The 14,705-nt window shown below is 39.6% G+C and overlaps 1 protein-coding gene across 3 annotated transcripts in view; it reads right to left on the bottom strand.

Moving 5' to 3' along the window:
- Nucleotides 1–14,705, bottom strand: part of prex2 (phosphatidylinositol-3,4,5-trisphosphate-dependent Rac exchange factor 2) — an 86,243-nt gene that overhangs the window by 54,817 nt on the left and 16,721 nt on the right. Inside the window, exons 2-10 of one of the 3 annotated variants that reach the window (XM_053860290.1) lie at nt 14,464–14,535; nt 13,052–13,174; nt 11,940–12,044; nt 9,289–9,390; nt 7,899–8,060; nt 5,297–5,430; nt 4,709–4,812; nt 2,302–2,451; nt 1,930–2,071 (exon numbers count right to left, since the gene is read on the bottom strand). In XM_053860290.1, the coding sequence (XP_053716265.1) occupies nt 1,930–2,071; nt 2,302–2,451; nt 4,709–4,812; nt 5,297–5,430; nt 7,899–8,060; nt 9,289–9,390; nt 11,940–12,044; nt 13,052–13,174; nt 14,464–14,535 (1,094 nt within the window). Of the gene's footprint in view, nt 1–1,929; nt 2,072–2,301; nt 2,452–4,708; nt 4,813–4,960; nt 5,014–5,296; nt 5,431–7,898; nt 8,061–9,288; nt 9,391–11,939; nt 12,045–13,051; nt 13,175–14,359; nt 14,433–14,463; nt 14,536–14,705 lie in introns of those variants that run through there. The other 2 variants (XM_053860291.1, XM_053860292.1) reach the window with 2 other exon arrangements.

The following is a 14,705-nucleotide window of genomic DNA, read 5'->3' as shown; positions in this document are numbered from 1 at the left end:
CACATGTGTTTTGACAGATCAAGTCTGTCAGCAGAACTAGAATTATTTTGGTAACACACATTCGAAATGTTTCAGTCCAACAAAATTGTACATTTATGAGATGGAAATCATTAAAAGTTATCATTAAAACATATTTATTTGTGACTCCAGTTACATACACCTCGCCTAATACTTGGATTGAGCAGCGACAATCATTATGAATGTATATAAGGCAATGTATAGTGGAGAATTGAGACAAATAATAGATGTTTTGACAATTTTGTCTGGTTCTCTGCAATGAGGAACGCTAAAAAGGATGCTGTATTTATTTGGTAGAGAGGTGGCATATTTCACCAGGGGACATTAAACTCTGATAAGTCACCATCAGCTTTGTATGCATCATTGTGGAATCTTTTCACAGCACAACAAACGCACGCACACACCTGAACACCTCAGGCTCTAAGCTTATTGCAATGTACCAGTGCATGGAGAAAGCAGCCGTCAGCTGAGACACGCTTGAATATCTCCCTGTGATTTATGACTTGCATTCAGTGGCCAATCCGCCTCCAGACACCACACCAATAATCCTTAAAAAAGATTCATGGATACATTCGACTGGTTCCTGTTCTCCCATGACTGAGAGCTGAATTGCGCATGAAGCAGAGAGGTAATTCCATCTCTTCTCCCCATTTAAAAAAGGAGCCAAGCTAATAAGTAAAATCAACAACTCTGAAAATCTGGCTGCTAAGGTGGACCAAAGACCGAAGAATAAACAAACCCCCCACAAAGGATCGAGAAGTTCTATTCCACTATTTCCATCCTCTGCACTTCCCATCTATATGGCTGCTCTACAGTCCAGAAACATCCACCCACAGTCGAAGACCTTGTATCCTGCTGCTGTTGATCTATGAGCAAAGCTTCATTTAAATGCTAAGAGACTAAACATATTTGCAAACACCAAATGACGCCAAATATTTGTTTGATGACAATCTTTATGGTAGTAGTCCAGCTACATGCCATTTTTGTGGATAAAGGGTAGATCATAAGAGTTTTATTAAAAGAATTTTGTATCTTACTTTATTAGTGATTTGTCATGTGTAATAAAGTTTTCCCCGACAGAAGACAAGTTTACACAAAAACAGTAAACTACGTCTCACGATGAGGTATGGACTGTTTTGGTACGGGGTCTTCGATCCAGTACATGGAGCAATCAGAGTAACATGAGCTAAACTAAAGTTCTAATGTGTTCCCACATGGTCAGCAAAAAAGAGGCGCACAACACAGCACGAGCACCATAGCAACCAACAAATAAACAATATGAAAGATCCACACAGAGAGTCTTCTGGGTCAAGACTATGGTGCATGTAGCAAGTAATCTGCTAATAGTGTGAAGCAAGGCAGCCTCATATGAGGTAGCTGTTGATATCTGAGTTCTCCCAAAAGGCCATACATTACCACATGACTGTTTCAGGAACTGGATCGCAAAGTTCATTTGCAGATTTGAGTGGCAACAAAACAAGACTTTATTCAGATTAGGGCCATCCTCCACACAGAGAATGCTCACTCTCACAGATGAGTGACGTCACCGCTGCGTAACAGGGGCGCTGAGGAGCACACAGCAAACTTATAATATGTGAGCGAGGAGGCAACAGTGATCATATTCACTGTGCTGGAATCTGTCTCCAAAACTCACCAGATTTGAAGACCTAAAAGCTGAAACTTTTAATTTTGCGCTTGTGATGTGTCTTGGTATATAATGCAACAAGAGACTAAGAAAACTACCCTTCTTATATGCTTTCACTACATTGTCTACTTTCTAATTTTGTCCAGCAAACATCAAAGGTTTCTTGTCAGCGATCCATGTCAACAATAAACACTAAATATCAGACACCAAACATACACTACATTAATGCCACCAAGTAAAAAATATAAGTTTAAATAATTTTTTACCTTCCTAGGAAGCATTTGGGAAAGGTGGTGAGCTTACGCTTCCGGTCCTTTATAAGGTGCCCCTTGGTCATGAGGTGGTACAGTTTCTCTCCCTTCTCAGAAACCATGACCCACGTGTCCTGCTCCATGCCGAGTGTCAAACCTGACGATCAGAGAAACGTAGTTCCGAGTCTTGGCACAGTTTGGCTTTTAATGATTTAATTAAAAAGTAAGTAGAAAAGAATTTCAGCAAAACATATCCATTGATGTTTGAAACTACTGTCCTACATTATTTCTTTCAAAAAGAGAATGAGAGAAAAGAAACATGAATCACCCAAATGAAGACATTTAAATTAAGAGTTTCTCTCGCACAGAACGAATATCAAAGCTTACTTTTCCTGCGCTCCCGCTCCTTCATGATTGCCTCCAGCCACTCTTGCTTTTCCTCCGGGGTCTTGGCCATGCAGACGAACCACTTGTTTTTGGCTGTGTTGTGAATCTTCCAGCCGTTGTTGACAATGTTGCCACTGCTGTGGTAGTCAGCTGGGGAGAAACAGAAAGACTTTTAGTAAGTCCTCTCCTTGCTTAGGGGAGGAACAACATTTTCCTTTTTTTAAAAAGATGCTGTCGAGTTCTTTTCTCTCATGAAGAAACTACGATTTTTACATGATGACACTATAAAACCGGTTGGAGCTCAGTATTCACAGCCAAAACAGCCAAATGAAACAACACCCAGAATTGAGGAATAGCAAAATTAGTTGTGACATTAGTACCAGACAGGATGTAAGCACAAGTGCTATCTGATGATGGAAGCTTTTCTTACAGAGCAGAGAGTTGTGCTCTTTCCAAAATCAACATCCATTATAGGGGCCATGAGTAAAAGACATGCTGTCATAGAGAAAACACTGCATATCCATTCATTTTTCTGAGGTTGCTTCTCACAGTGTCTTTCATTGATTTTGCATGCGCTCTATTAATGAGATTAATGAGTTGACAACAGCGAAGCAGAACACCAATCAATCAGTGTTTACTCTGCAAGACTTCTCCCGAGAGACGGAGAAGCTTCAGCGTCGACATGCACCGACGAAGAGATCCTAAGTAAGTCAATGCAACAAACAGTAAATCTATCCGGGTGACGTCCAGCGGGACAGACTGGAAGAACAAACAACTATCTTTGGTGCTTTCTTCAAAATGTTTGCAGGACGTTTCACATCAAACTCCACAAAATCTTATTCTGACATTTTACACCTGCACTGCCCCAAAACATATAAATATTTTTGCAACTGTTTTTGTCAACTAATCCATTGCAATTTAGCACGAAATGGTTGAGAAAAGGATAGTAAGGATCCTGTTTTGTATTCAACAGTGAAAGATTTCAGACTACAGTGTGTCAACAAGTCGTGAGTGCAATGACGAATCAAGAAGTGGTGAAGTAACTGAAGCTCAGGGACCACCACGACCCAAAGAGCATCTCACTTAAACTATATGAAAACATTTTCAAACAACACTTGTTTTTCTATTTTAAAACATCATCTACAACACGACAATGCCAGCGTGTCCACCAACCTTTGGACACCAACCGACTAATTGTTATTAATTGTAATTGTTTTTTGTTCCCCTACTGATGAGTATAATATGTTAATGGAATGGGTTGCTCCATTTGTTATGTGACTCAATACCACCCTAGTTGTGGTTTACTCTGCAGAAATCCAACAAAGAATCACAATTTACAATTTAAGAATTCAGATTTGGAAAAAAAATGAAAATCTGTGTTCTTAAATGTATGTGGGACATTTGTGCAGCAGTGAATCTTCAGAAAATACATAAAGTATTTTATGTGATTTTTTATTGTGCAACAACAAATTATTTACAAAGATTTGTTTTGTAACGTTTAAATGCCCATGTATTCCTATTTATTCCATGCTATAATGCCTGAAGGCTTGCAGATTTATGTGTTCATTGGCTTGAGACTTCAATGGCTTAAAACAAATAACCCAAACCCATTTCATGACCAAACATTTTTTTCAGTAGCTTTTGGCCATTGACCATCAAAACTAATCATATTTGAATGTTGTCTTTGACAACTTCTTCTATGCAGCTAACCCAGTAGCCATACAACAGGTCACTCATTCAAGCCTTTTTACAGCAATATTTCCACCCTTAATGCATTAAAATCAGCAAACTACAACAGCAGCTAAGCGGCACAGCGCCTCTGTGGTGTTGTGTGGTTTATTTGGAAAGCGTCATGGGAGTTTCATATCCAAACTCAGAAGGCAAAAGTGTGGCTGGGAAAAAGTCACTGCACCTTCATTACATTGGAATCCAAGTGAAAAAATACTACTGTCACTCCAGATTTCAGATTGAGATCTCCTGTATGTGGTGCAGAACACCCACGAGTTACTGCACCAACGCCTGTCCAGTGTGTTTATTCTCCTGGTCCCTCTCCAGACCCAAACCCATCCGTCTCTCTCCAAAAACACCCAAGTGTCCATGCACATGTGAGGCTAAAGAGAGGAAATGATGGCTTCCCCAAATATAAATGTTAATCAGTGGCTGTGAGCCGCCAAGAGACACAGACTTAAGGTCACCAGGCAGTTGCGGAGATGTTTAATTTGTACGTAATTTTTACTTTTCTATTCCCTTCCTAAGAATAAAACACTGTAATATGCTGGACGTGATAGTTGTCAGCCTTCCAGAGTTTTTCAACCTTGGCTTCCAGTGGTGCTCTAAATGAAATACTTTTTGGGGATAAGTGGAGTTTTGTGTGTGTAATTAAGAAAGAAAATGTTCCATTACTCACCTGTTCCATCGTCTACATTTTCAACTTCCATCACCTCCGTGTTGATTCTGCCTCGGAACAAATAGCGTGGGCCCTCTGCCGACGTCTTGCTGTTTTTTAAACGCCTAAACGGAAATATCCATCGTAATAGCTGGTTTGCATCAGGTTAGCAAATAAATTCAGATTTTGTCAAAGGACAGCAGTTTTAGTTTGTGAAAACACCACTCGTCCTGCCTGTAAAGGTGAGGGTGTTGAAGCGTCAGCTGCACTTGCCTTTCACCATACAGCGAAGACCAGCCAACTCTTGACATTCCCTTGATTGACAGCTGAAGCCAGAAAATGCAAACATCTGACTTTCTATATCCTTTTGTATTATATAGTTTGTTTTCTTGAAAAATAATTTCACGAAACCCACAGTCATATTGCATCATTTTTGAGATATCCCATGTGGAAGAAGAGCCTAACCTGCAACATTAACATGTAATATCTAACTTTTGTTAAGCATGTATTTTCCAAATGCTGTGACAGGAGCTTCAAATTTCACATTTTTCAAATTTCTTAAAATGTGCTCCAACAACACATCATGTAAGACAAGCCTTCACTACGCACCTGTTTTTCTTTTTGCAGTAGACCAGAAGCTTGTCAAACAGGAAGAAAATTCTTTCTTGAATGTTTCCTGCCGAAATCTTCAACAGAACGCCCTGCATCAGCATCTCTGTGCACGTGTCTGTGATATTAGAGCCCTGGAAACGAGGAAAGGAAAACATCCACGGTGGAATTGATAAATGAATTCTAGATGTGAGACATCTCTGGGTCATTAAGTTTGGTAAATGGCACGATACTACTAAAAACGTTGGAACGCTAGACTCTACATAGCATCACAGTTATATCAACATGATTGGATGTTAATGTGTAGCATTTCCATTTTTATTATATATTGTAATTCCCTCAACTGTTGGGTTTGAACCGGAGATGGGTTACAAAGTACAGCCTTTCCTGTTCGCTCCCTCAGGGGTTTGAAAAAACACCCCGCTTCCTCCAGGCAGATTGCTCAGGGACTTTAAAACGTACAGCTGTTAATAGCTTCTATAGAATAACATCCCGTTCAGTCAAACCTTGCAGTGAAATGTTCTGTCTGGTCACCACATTGGTTCTGGGTGCCTGGTTCAAGTGATAAAACACAGTCTGGTTTGGGAATATACACTCAACGTTTGATCAGCCCTTGAGGGCTAAAAATAACTTCCATGCACACAAAGCTGGAAAATACACGTAACATTTCTTTTGAGCAAAGACGTCAGTGAACCAAGAGCGATCCTACTTTCGATGCCTACATCTGTATCTGTCACCAAACTTCCCTCCCAGTCAGAGCTAACCCTTGACTCCCTATCCACTGACCACATGTTCATCCAATTTGAAAGCAATAAATGTGTGAACACCAGACGCCACAGTCACTAAAAAGGGCTGGCAGCAACACCAGTCAGCAATTACATTCATCCATGTTTCCCTAATGGAAGAACCAACACTTCCTCTTTGTTTCATTTGCTTTTTCTCATTTTCTTCTTTTGATGTCATTGAATGAAACTTTCTCTACAACTTTTGCTATAAATAACACATGAAAAGACACAAATTGAAAGGTGAAAAATCTTGCATGAATGGCTCTTTGACATGAGGGTAAAAAACACAAAAACATCATGACAAAATACACGCTGGCAGTCGTCACCAGGATGACCACGATGAGCCATCGCCCCATCACGCCCACATAAGGTGAACCTGCCAGGACACACAGCTGCGCAGCATGTCAGGCCTTACTCTGGAAAAAGCTCTCAGAATTCTTCCAGCTTCTTTTAACACCCACTCAGACATGCAAGCTGCAAACACTATCCAGTGCTCTTTGCCTGCTGTTATTCTTTCATTTCTTTTAAGTTCAGTCTTATTTCAGTCCAGTGGCGTGCGACACAGAGAGGGGCGAGGGCTGGGCTAATATTTAAAATTAATGAAAGTGTTACGGTGCAAATCTCATAATCACTTTTGACTGTAGCCCAGAGTGTTTCAACATGCTTCACATTTTCAAGCAAATGGAAGTAAAACCAAACGTACTTGGCACATTTATTTGAGTTTGAGGGAGAAATATTCCCTGACCAGTGTCACAGCGCTTCCCACTCCTCCTAACGCCTCACTGAGCAGCAGCCGAACAGCTCGACCGGCATCATCAGAAAGGTGGTGTCCACGTAAAACCCTACAGCCAAAGTACTACAATAGTATATAAAGGCGTTCTGAAGTTGTCATAAAGTGATGTTGAATACATGTGGACATGTTTTTGTATATAAAAGTTTATTATTTCAGTGATTCAGTTAAAAGTTGTTGTTTTATTTTTGCTTTGTTTTTTCGCAACAGCTACCAAATACTGGCTTGCGCACCACCTCCCTCACAAAAAATGCAGACACCTGTAAATAAGAGTAGCCAGGCTGGAGATGAACAGCTTACAAGCAGCAGAAAAAAACAGGATAAAGAAAGCCATCAGTAAAGGAAAATACCAAATAAATGAATGAAGTTGCGATTGCTGAATGGAAAGGATCATACAATTCCAGTTTCATAAACACATGTGGCCTGAGAGAAACATGAAAACACAAATAACTTCACATTGCTTTTTTTTTTTTTAATTTCACCATGCAGTCAAACATGAAACAAACAATGAAAAAGGTCTGATGTTCTTGATATGCTTATTCATACACAACATTGCAGTAAAAACTTATTGTCTTGGTAGTGGGGTGATGAACTGCATATGAAAACGTGCAAAAACCCTTGTGATCCTCACCCCCAATACCAAGGGTGGTCACATGTTTTACTGATATCTTGCAGCAGTCGTTAAGCGTCACAAATTTAATCACTACTCCACACTCTTCACTGAACAATAACCCCTTCATTCCACCAGTGGACCTACTAACCTCATTAAGAAAACCCGAGACCAGCAATAAAGGCAATTAAACGGCTGCGTTCTAAGGAAGTGTGATGATGATTGGATTTAGTCGTCCTAAACCGTGACGACTTTAACTATAGGATCGTTGAGCCGTAAAGAATTGGACTATTGTAAATGCATGCCATTGTTTCCCGAGAGAACACTTTCATGGCTGGAAAAGTCATGTTGAGCTTTGCTGCGGCTCAGATGAAAGTTAAAGTGAACCAAAACACCACTATAGCAGTTGAGACTCACCTCCCAGCCTTCAATGTGGGACTGCCATTCTTCTAAAATCTCTAACTTCTCCATCTGTCTCTTGGCCTCATTGATGTTGGAGCACACCGCCTTCATCATCTGGAGAGACTCTTGAATTAGAGCATAGTCATTGTGCTTCTTTGGCGTCCTCTTCAGCAGTTCCTGCAGATCAAACAGTCATTAATAATGCCATCATATAATTGAGGACATAAAATGTAGCAACTTCAAAGAAGCTTGGCAACTGATGCATCAATACGCTTGTCACATGTAAAGTCAATAATATTGTCATTAGCTTGGTATGTACCGTAAAAAAAAAATTAAAATATATATATATATAGAGAGAGAGAGAGAGATTTTTTTTACATCTAATAATTTAACAACGACTCAAAAATAAAGTAAATCTTAAAAGAATTATAACTTTTATCATAATAAATCATAATAAAAAAACTTTTTTTTGTTTTACTGGTAAAATCATCTTGTTGTGCTCCTTATCATTTAAACGTTTGGGTGAATGGTGCAAAATACTAATAAAATGTTTTATTTAGTTTTTTTCAAAAAAAGTCAGATATGAACCTATTATAAACAGAATAAATGAAGGACTGGTGATAAGGCATATGATGTAGACAGAAAAAGGTCCACGTTCCATAAAGTCAAGGAAAACAAACAACGTACATAAACGACAATTAAATATAAGTGAAAAAGAGGAAAATAAGCCTGAATCAGGTGTGAATACTGCATTTAGTTTTATCATTAGCGGAACATACTTGATAACAAAATTAAATGAATATTTATTGGTCTCATTTTGATTGACATCAAAATCGATGTATCCTTGTACTTAAGCCTGTGAAATCAAGTTGGATTGTATTTATCGAGATGAGAAACAAAAACAGCTCCTAAACACAGATCTGATTTATGTTTTTCAGGATGTATCAGCAGCCACTGGCAGCTACCTGGGCCATCTCAAAAAGAGGCCCAGGCAGCTGCCTGACTTCAAATGGCAGGGCGTCAGATTACCGGTACTGACTTTGACTCTTTCTGTGCCTGTCCTGTTTACAGACCATCGAGGTGAATTAATAGATCCTCACAAGATGAATGAGACAGGGCTACTTAAAATACAGCTTTGAAATTCCACTCCACTGTAATCACATTGGGAAGCGCAAGTTTCTAAACTAACATCTGGGAGTATGAATGTTCCAGCCGGTCATGTAGATGTGCAGCTGGAAGGTGATGAGAGGCTATGTTGAGTTGACTATGAGTTTTCCCACAACAAGAAATGTGACCACAATGGAAGGGCCCAAACTAATTACTAGGTGGTGTTGAAGGATAACAGTGGCCCCTCCAGAGGTGGCACGAGGGAGTGGCATCGTATCATCCACAAGGTCATACTTACTCGGAGGAGCAGGGGGTATTTGCAGATCCGCTGAATGGGAGCCACCAGGTAACCCTCCAGTGGGATCTCAGTGTTTTTTCTTCCTCCCAGCAACATACAGTTCTGAAAAGACATTAAACAAATGAGGATTAATTCATGAAAACTACTGTAATATTGCATTTGATTAGGAAACAGGAAACTAATCTTAAAATCAAACCGGACAAGAGAAACTTCAGCAGGAAGAGTGGTGCAGAAATTAATTCTGGAATTCTGACATTTTCTCAAAGGCAGCACCCCATTAGCCTGCGGACATGAGTAATTTTACCTGCGGCTACCTACCATTTATAGATCATGTTGCGAAGGAAAGACTTGGAAATGAGTGTTTAATATAGTAACAGAAGTGTAGTATACGCAAAGCAGATCTAACGCTGCAATATATTTTTAAGAACCCTTCTTGATGGTGACATTCTTCATCGAGTCCCTCCTCACTCATCTGTTGGACACAACTTTTGTTTTTTAACTTGAAAAGGCACACATAACCCCTGATCTGTGTGTGTACAGCTACGTCCAACAAGTTAAGCTCATTTGTCTGTCTAAATTGTAGTTCGGGGTCAAAGGTCTGAGCATGTAAATGTGCCCATCATGGGAGGTGGGTTCAGGGTAACATAAGACTGGTGGGGCTCAGATGGAAGTTGAGATCACAAAAATGTCAAGACTATTAAAAACTCATTAAATTAACAAGAGGCCGAAACCATAAAGTCCTAATCAGAAAGGTTACCATTTAACAGCAAGAAGTTCCAGCATCATGCATCTGAGTTTATTTGACTCATCAGTGGTAACTTGCAAAAAGTATGTTTTTGTTTTATGTTTTTGGTGTCAAGCACAGTTTGTTAATAACAACATCCAAAGGAATGAGACGGGTAAACGTGGGAGGAAACACTAATAAACACAATCACATGGGCTCGAAACCAGCAATATTCATGTGGTCATCTTTTGTTCTCTGAGGCTCCCCGGTGCGAGTGAAAGTGTGTTGGGACAGGATCAGGAAGTCCACCCACACACGGGCCAGAGTCACATCTGCTGTCCAACATGTGCAGCATATAGAGTTTAACACAACCCAGCTGCCTTGTGTGGGTTCACTGTTTGTATTTCTAAAGGATCTTTACACCCTGGGGGTGTAATAGCGAGACATTCACGGGTCTTATGTTCCAGTGTGTTGCAGTGCAGCAGTAATGTGGTCGCTTCACTACCCTCTATGTGGGAGATTTCTTAAGTTAGCACACACCAAATTCTGTTAGGATCAATTTTCTGGAAATTATCACGACCTGTTTTTCAACAGTGTTCAACAGTAAATGTGTCTTCCTTGGCTTCACCTATGAGGCAGTGTATTTTTGTCTTATGTACACGTCTATGTGCAATATGGTTACAGATATATTACACTGTATCTTTCTAACTGTCTGTGTTCATTTAGCGGACGCCTTTATCCCAAACATTTGTGATCATAAAACCCACAATAAGAACCAGAGCCAGAGACATTTAGGAGCCAAAGCAGCAAACCGTGAATTCCTCGTGCTAGATGATCCTCTCATTGAGGGAAGAGCAAGACCGTCAGCTGATGCTAATCCTAGTGATCTTGGATGTAAACTGTTCCTGATCAATCGGTACCGCAGCAGACAGGTATCACAGGAGATTCATTTGAAACGAATTAATGATTCGACGGTATGAAGGCAAAATCATTACCATGCAATATCACTGTTGTCTTTTTCATTTATTATTCTAACCATGTGTTATTTCACATAAATACAGTATATAAGCTGTATTCACACACATGCTGTGCTTGTGTGTCTGTGATAATGACAAAAAAAGACTACTGGGTTACTCGACCGCGAAATTTAAAGAACATTAAGTGATTGCTCCTTACTATGCTTTTCCATGCTTCAGTAGTTATCTAAGATGTTATCAAGATAAACCATCACCTTAACATTCCCTGAAGTGTTAAAGAGATTTCAAAGTAATTTAGTTCTAAAATACAGTCTACACAAAGTGCTCCCTTTCCTCATCCTGGATTTGACATTCTACGTCCATCACAATCAGAAAATCCATCTTTCTCTGCTACTACTAGATCAAACTTTAGATATACATTTATTTTGCTACAAAACTATCCTATTACTATGTGGGATTTGATTAACTAACTTAAACAGAAAAAACACAATAGGGCAAACCCCTATATATATATACACAGGTGAAATATTTTCTTCAATAACATATGTTGGAAAGAAGTGAGTTATTTGGAGTGGGGCTTTAATGAAAATGCACAAACACACTGTCTCTCATTGAAGTTATGTGAGCATATGTCTCCGCCCCTTCCGGTCCGTCCATGGGACTTGAACTCTGAAAAAAATGAATTATTTTCTGGTCCACTCTGCCTCATGTCCTGGATCACCCATATGCTCTACCTCAATTCATATCATTAAATACTGCTAGTGACCCTGTAAAGCTTGTCCCACCTGCAGGCTCTCACTCGACCAGCTATCAAACAGGCACCTGAACAAGTACACCAGCAATACTAACATGGCTTTAGAGCAAACGTATTAAGACCCTTCTGAAGTGTGAAGTAGCTTTGATTATTTCTCTACGCAACACAAACACTTCATTGTGTGGATGCTTTTTACCAATAAACATGTCCGTATGCTTCTGATCTTGTTGAGCTCCAGCAGAAGCCTCTGGGCCTTCTCATGATTTCCACAGTACTCGTCGTAGACCTGGAAGCGGCCTCTCTGCAGAAGGAGGGAGATGGAGGAGAACTAACAATGCGAAAAAATCATAATGAAAAGCCATAAGAAGGTGACAGGCAGAATAAATAAATGAAATAAGACAGAGGGGGTCTCGCGTTGTATTGATATTCTCTAATATACATTCTTCTCCAACCGTGCGTCCCTATCATGAAATACACAACGGATTAGTCATGATGTTGTCTGCATGAAAGCAACATGACAGACAACTTTCTACTACAACAAATCCAACAGGATCTGTGCAGTTGTCTTTGGAAGTAACCGACACAGGAGATCACAAAGAATATAAATCAGAGACAACAGTCACAACTGGGCAATGAAAGAGTGTGCCCACTCAGGCTGCCAAAGAACACAAAGCTGAAGATAACAACAAGCAGATGAACTCCCATAGCTCTACTAAGTCATTAGAGCTTGAGTTTCTCCTTAAGGAATGCATGTTTTCTATTTGAAGCACTTCAAAAATAGGCTTTAGATATGTTCTTACACAAGTGGTATTAGATCTCAATTAAAATACAACTGATGCAAACGTGTCTCCTTTGGAGACGTTCGCGGACCATCTGTTTCGTCTTTGTGTTCAGGAAGAAAAATCTAATTATGCAACAGCTTCCTGGAACCTTCAATGGCGAGTCAAGAGGAAAAGAACCAAGGATAAATCACTTATCAAGGAGAAAGAGGAGACTGTAACAAATCCTTGCTGAAATGCTTAACTACATAGTGCTTTAAATTATATTGCATTTTGCCAGTGGAGTCTTAAAAACTTAAATATGTGACCTACTTTGAAAGATAATTCATGCTCCATGTGTATTTCTGGCAGTGTGATCACAAATGTACAAAGCACTTTGTGTGGCGGCCCCCAAGATAAAGTGAAATTAGGGCATGAAAACCTAAAATTATCATGCTTTATTCCGACAGTTCTCTCTTCTTTAGACGAAAAAGATGGATTTCCCTTCTATATAACATAAAATGAATTGCACGTTTTAAGAGTTACTCACAAAGTGCAAGAAGCATCGGCCAATTTCATGATTCGCATGGGGCTCAGGATGGAGAAGCTCCTCCACCATGCGCAGGAAGTCTTTGTGAACGGCCAGCACCTCCTCAATATTGGAGAACAAAACCTGTGACAAAGAACAGCACGTTCACATCACAGTATTGCTACATTAACACAGTATTCGGTTTAACAGCTGGTGCAGATGAGCAGTTCAAATAAAGGCCTTAAAAGGTGAATTAGTGGTGCACTGATTTTTTTTTCTAATTTATATAACATTCATAAACTGCCTGATATGACCACAGTTTTTACTGGCTAACGGTGACGTAAGCTACTATGCTAAGAACACAACCAATTCTAATGACGCGACTGAGTTCAACTAAATACTTAGTAGTAAGTAAAAAAACAATCCCCATATATATTTTGAACTAAAATCATTTATTTCAATATGCAACCTTTTTCTTCATAATGTGTTTTGTTCTTGTTTTTCCCCGCAGTGTCCACTTCATTCCAGCACCCCAATTAAAAGTAATATTGTGAAGGTTGGTCTGGTATTTTAGGTGCTTCAAACACTTAACAAGGATGCAATCATTTTCAGAAGAAAATAAGACCAGCGATCTGTGCTAAATGTGACCACACCAAAAATGGGATGTGCAATGTTGTTTATATCCGTCACCAAATGTTTGTTGCATCAAAAACATTTCCACCCTGTACCTACTTCTATGTTAAGCCATGTCTCCTCAATAAAGTTTTTATTATTTATTTGATTCATATTCATATTCTAATTCAGCAAAAGTATAGTTGCCGCTCTATGTGATCAGTTAAACAAATAAATAAATATATGCCCATTAAATATATTTGAAACAAGACCATTTTTTAGTTTGGTGTTGACTTTTGTTTAACTTAATGTGATTTTTGTGGAGATTTTTAACAATTTGCTGACTTTTTAACGCAGAGAAAAATATAATCCAAAGCCATGTTTTATTGTCTGTCGTGACACCACATCTGGCAGACTCTCATCCCAGTCGTCATCCCTACTTTTCAAAGACATCTCTGTACAGCTTGTTCTCAAACAAAACTCCCAAACAGGACACATGCAATAAATATCCCCTGAATGTGTGTTTACCTCCACAAGTAAGCAATCTCACTGAGAAACACCCAAATGTGCGGGAGCATCTTTTATTATACCCAAACCACTTATAAATAGATTATATTTTCAGCTGCTTCCTGGGCTGCCCACGTCTTCTTTCTTCGGGCAGAACTTGACTATTTTAGGGTGAAACGGCAACATACTCAAGGAAGCCACTTTATTTACCTTCCTTTCTGCCTCTGGGGTTGATTGGGTTTGAGTCTGGCGCAAACGCCCAGGATTCTCTGCAATCTGCTATTTGACTTCTCACCTCATAGTTTGACCCTCACCTTTACTGTTTCCTCTGTAATGTTCTTGTCCAGCTTGGTGGCTGCATACTGGTTCAGACGGTGGAGAAACACCTTTGGGAGGGCAGGAAAAGGAAAGGAACAGTTAACACTTTTCAAATGGCCTGTGATTGAATTACCTTCTGGAGTCTTAAGGGTTGGACATTTAACAGGTGAAAGAAAAGACTTGATCTGAGAGTTTGCAGCTGCAACACTTGGCTGCCAGAGCGAAGAGGAGACCTGAT

Source organism: Synchiropus splendidus, chromosome 3 (genome assembly GCF_027744825.2).
Source record: "Synchiropus splendidus isolate RoL2022-P1 chromosome 3, RoL_Sspl_1.0, whole genome shotgun sequence".
Classification (NCBI taxonomy): Eukaryota; Metazoa; Chordata; class Actinopteri; order Syngnathiformes; family Callionymidae; genus Synchiropus; species Synchiropus splendidus.
Note: the sequence above shows the minus strand (reverse complement) of the source record. Positions and strands in the feature narration are given on the sequence as shown.